Source organism: Cariama cristata, unplaced genomic scaffold, assembly GCF_000690535.1.
Source record: "Cariama cristata isolate BGI_N322 unplaced genomic scaffold, ASM69053v1 scaffold38196, whole genome shotgun sequence".
Taxonomy (NCBI): domain Eukaryota; kingdom Metazoa; phylum Chordata; class Aves; order Cariamiformes; family Cariamidae; genus Cariama; species Cariama cristata.
This window is the reverse complement of record NW_009622206.1, coordinates 310-3,919: the sequence shown is the minus strand read 5'-3', so window position 1 is coordinate 3,919 and position 3,610 is coordinate 310. Positions and strand designations below refer to the sequence as shown.

General features: G+C 50.6%; 1 protein-coding gene across 1 annotated transcript; it reads right to left on the bottom strand.

Annotated features, from left to right (window-relative positions):
• Positions 1 to 1,544: 1,544 nt before the first annotated feature.
• TPI1 (triosephosphate isomerase 1) lies at positions 1,545 to 3,552 on the bottom strand. The gene is made up of 6 exons (XM_009702258.1): positions 3,434 to 3,552; positions 3,264 to 3,348; positions 3,000 to 3,132; positions 2,668 to 2,753; positions 2,388 to 2,475; positions 1,545 to 2,127 (listed from the first exon to the last, which is right to left on the bottom strand). Exons 2-6 carry the CDS (start codon positions 3,339 to 3,341, stop codon positions 2,009 to 2,011), a joined length of 504 nt encoding a protein of 167 aa, XP_009700560.1. The 5' UTR covers positions 3,342 to 3,348; positions 3,434 to 3,552; the 3' UTR covers positions 1,545 to 2,008.
• Positions 3,553 to 3,610: the final 58 nt, after the last annotated feature.

Sequence of the window (3,610 nt, the reverse complement as noted above, 5' to 3'; positions counted from 1 at the left end):
TTTCCATGAGTTTATTCCTCATTAAACGAGTGCTTTCATTCCTCTCTATTCTCCTCAAAGCAGCAAGATCAATACTCAGCTCCCATCTGTTTTTTTCTATGTAGGTCACTCTCCTGGGCTTTTGCCTAGCTCTGTGGGCAGGGCTGGGCAGGAGTGGGAACTGACAGCGGAGCTGCAGCCCATGGTCAATCCCTGTGAGCAATCCTGCCTACCTGCTCCCAGCAGCCTTAGGCACAGTCTGTGTCCCTATGGAGTCACCACTGCTCTGGTCATGCTGATCCCAAACTACGGTCATGCCCCAGCAGCCTCTCCAAAACACTGACTCTGGTTGTAGAAACCAGAGTGTTTTCAGGTTTGCTTTTGTTTTGGGTTTTTTTTTTTTTTTCCTCCTTTGAAGCATCCTCCTCTCCGCATCACTCTGCACACACTGAGAGCCAGTAGCTGTCACTTCTGTGCTGCAGTCAGGCTCTTCCTTCTCTAGCCATCTCACATCCTTCCCTGTTCGATGGGCTTGCCTCCATCACTAGAGGCTCCCAGCAGTCACACTCCTATGCCTGAGGCCCATCACCCTGTGTTTCATAATAGCAGTTACCCCACAGCTGCTTGCAGCACCATTTTAGCACAGCCTGGCCCAGCACCACCCACCACACCAGCAGCTGCCCGGGGTCCTGGCAGCGGCTCCTTCCTGAAAGGCTTCTGCCAAGGCAAGGGCAAGGGCAGGGGCTGGACTTCTGCTTCCAGCTGGGAAGGAGATGCCCCCTGAAGGGCTGGGGGCTATCCTCTTCCCACCTCTTCCAGCTGGGAGGGAGCAACCCCTTCAGCAGCACATTAGCAGAGTAGGAGGACCCACAGCATTAGTGGGTTTCCCAATTTTTCTCCTCCTTGGTCCCTCACCTCCTGCCTTTCATCCCTCAGGTGATGCTGGCAGGGCAATGCACTGACAGCTGGAGCACCAGGGGAGGAACATGCCACAACTGCAGAGACTATGGTCCAGAAACATGAAATGCAAGAGCACCTCTCAGCTGTGCATTAACAGATGTCTTGCTTTCTCACCCATCAGCTCATGGCTGAAAGCAGGCAGCAAGCACAGCCTCAGCACATGGCCTAAAAACCTTCCCTGCACAAAGAGGGAGCTGTTCTGCTCCATGTTTAATGAGCAGCAAAGTCAATTACCAGTCCTCACAGGCAAAGAGTAGGGATGAGAGCATTACCAAGCCTGCCCAGAAAGATAAGCTCACCAGTGGGACAGCCAGATGCTCCAGCAGCTACTGGAATACACACACGGAAAAGATGCACACAAGTCACCATGGGCCCAAAGAAGAGCTGTAACATGACAGAAGCAAGATGCTCAGGGCACACGGCTAAGTGAAACCTATGATAGCAAGATGCAGGTTGAACCTGTGCAATGCCTACTGGGGCAACGGTGGGCCCTCAAAGCCCACAAAACCCCATGCTACCCTCTCTGCAACCAGCTACCTCCAGAAGCAGTAAATTCGATACACTGCTTGTCCCTAGCTGCTTCTGAATAAGATCCAGGACACATCTTTGCTTTTTATTTTTTTCCATTTATTGTTCAGTATGGGACACAGGTGAGGTAAGACATCATCTCACAAGGGTCTAAGCTGACAGGCTCCTTGCTGATGGAGCTGAAGGATGCAAGAGACTGTAGTTCCTTTTTCCTTCCCCAGCACCAGTGATGCTCTCTTCCCTGCAGCACTGCAGAGAAAGGGGGAGGCACTGGCCAGGTTGACTGCGGACTCTTAAAGGTCAACAGGCAACTGAGGATTTTGCCAATTCAGAGAGGAGGCTGTCAAGACTCTGCCAAGACAGGCTCCCGCTAACAGGACTCCAACATGGTGTGGGGGGGTTAGCAGCACAGCTAGAACAGTAACTGTGGAGGGGGAAGGCCTCAGAGGAGGCCTCTGTACTAAGACGTGTGCAATGAAAGGTCCCTTCTTGCTTCCGTTTCTTGCTCTTAACCACAAGGGACTGCTCCTCACAGGCTGCTTCAGTGTTTGGCATTGATAATATCCACAAACTCTGGCTTGAGAGAAGCTCCACCAACAAGGAAGCCATCCACATCATGCTGAGAGGCCAGCTCCTTACAGTTGCTGCCAGTGACCGAACCTAAGGAGGGAGCAGTATTGCAAGGTCAGATGTGGCCAGCTCTAGAAAATAGACCCAGGGCAAAAGTAAGACCTGCAAGGTACTAGCCACCTCTTACTATGCAGACAGTAAGATTGTCTCCTATTCACCCAGTAGTAGGTGGTTCTTCCTGCTCTGACAATTTTGTGTTTCCTCACCAGCAGAGTATGCTGTAGAACTGCAGCAACAAGCAGAGAAACCAAGCGCTTCCTGCGCTGGAAGGGGCCTTCTGACTCACTTACCTCCATAGATGATCCTAGTTGACTGAGCAACAGCATCAGACACGTGGCTTTTCAGCCACCCCCTCAGCTTCTCATGAACTTCCTGAGCCTGCAATGGAACAGAAAGAGTCCCACTGAGGGCTGAGTGATTCTGCATACAATCGCCTTCCAAAGAGAGAGTCTCTTGGAGGGAATCTTTAGAGATTCTCTAAATCTTTAATCTTTAGAGGGAATCTTCAAGAAGATCTGAGTGAGAAGGGTCAGTTGGCCATTTAGTCAACCACCATTCCCCTTCTCATACCTGTTGGGGAGTTGCAGTTTTACCAGTTCCAATAGCCCAAACTGGCTCATAGGCAAGAACCACTTTACTCCAGTCCTTCACATTATCTGGGGAGGAAAGAGAATGTATAAGTAAGCACAGTACCTCATACTGGGAAGGGTAGAGCTGGAAAACTTTCTGGGATATGCAGGCCTAACATGATCATTTTAATATTGTGTGTGAACATTTGTGGCAACGTATCTGCAAGCCTTACAAGGAAGGCCAGGTTGGCCATTATGGCCTTCCAGTTAAGGACAGGATGGCCATTTCCCAGACATCCAAAGCAGAAAAAAGCACTTGTTTTCCTCCCTTACCAGCAATGGCCTTGGTCTGTTCAAAAACCACCTTCTCTGTTATGCCAGCTTCTCTCTCATCCAGCTTCTCTCCAATGCAGGCAATGACTCCAAGGCCCTCAGCTAGAGCATGAGCCACCTTCTGCCCAATCAACTGAGAACAGAAAATAAACAAGGCAACCAGCAAGTCAGACCTATTCCTGTGGCCATATTTTAACTGCTCACCCCTCCAGCCTTTGCAGGCACATCTGAGCTGGGCCATCTCTGCATTCCAGGGCCACTCACCTCATCAGACTCTCCAAAAACATGCCTTCGCTCCGAGTGTCCCAGGATCACCCATGTGGCTCCAATATCTTTGATCATTGCTGGGCTGGGGAGAAAGGAGATGACTCACACCTCTGGAAGATATTCACATCCCAGAGGCACCCTGGCTTTACTCTTCTCCGTGGACTCACCTGATCTCTCCTGTGAAAGCACCCTTTGGTACCTTGTAACAGTTCTGTGCTGCAACTCCAATCTTTGCATCAAGCTTCTGACGGGCAAAGTCAAGGTAGATGGAGGGGGCTCCACAAACCACCTCTGGAAGGGAAAGAAGGTGGTTACCCTTGAGACAGATGAAGGGCAGAAACCGT

What these genes read in the sequence shown, in the direction of transcription:
- TPI1 (XM_009702258.1), bottom strand. Translation starts at nt 3,341, where the DNA reads ATGATCAAAGATATTGGAGCCACATGGGTGATCCTGGGACACTCGGAG. An exon ending in ACAGACCAAGGCCATTGCTG is followed by an intron (nt 2,754 to 2,999) that starts GTAAGGGAGGAA and finishes TTTCCTCCCCAG; the next exon opens with ATAATGTGAAGGACTGGAGT. An exon ending in AAACTGCAACTCCCCAACAG is followed by an intron (nt 2,476 to 2,667) that starts GTATGAGAAGGG and finishes GTTCCATTGCAG; the next exon opens with GCTCAGGAAGTTCATGAGAA.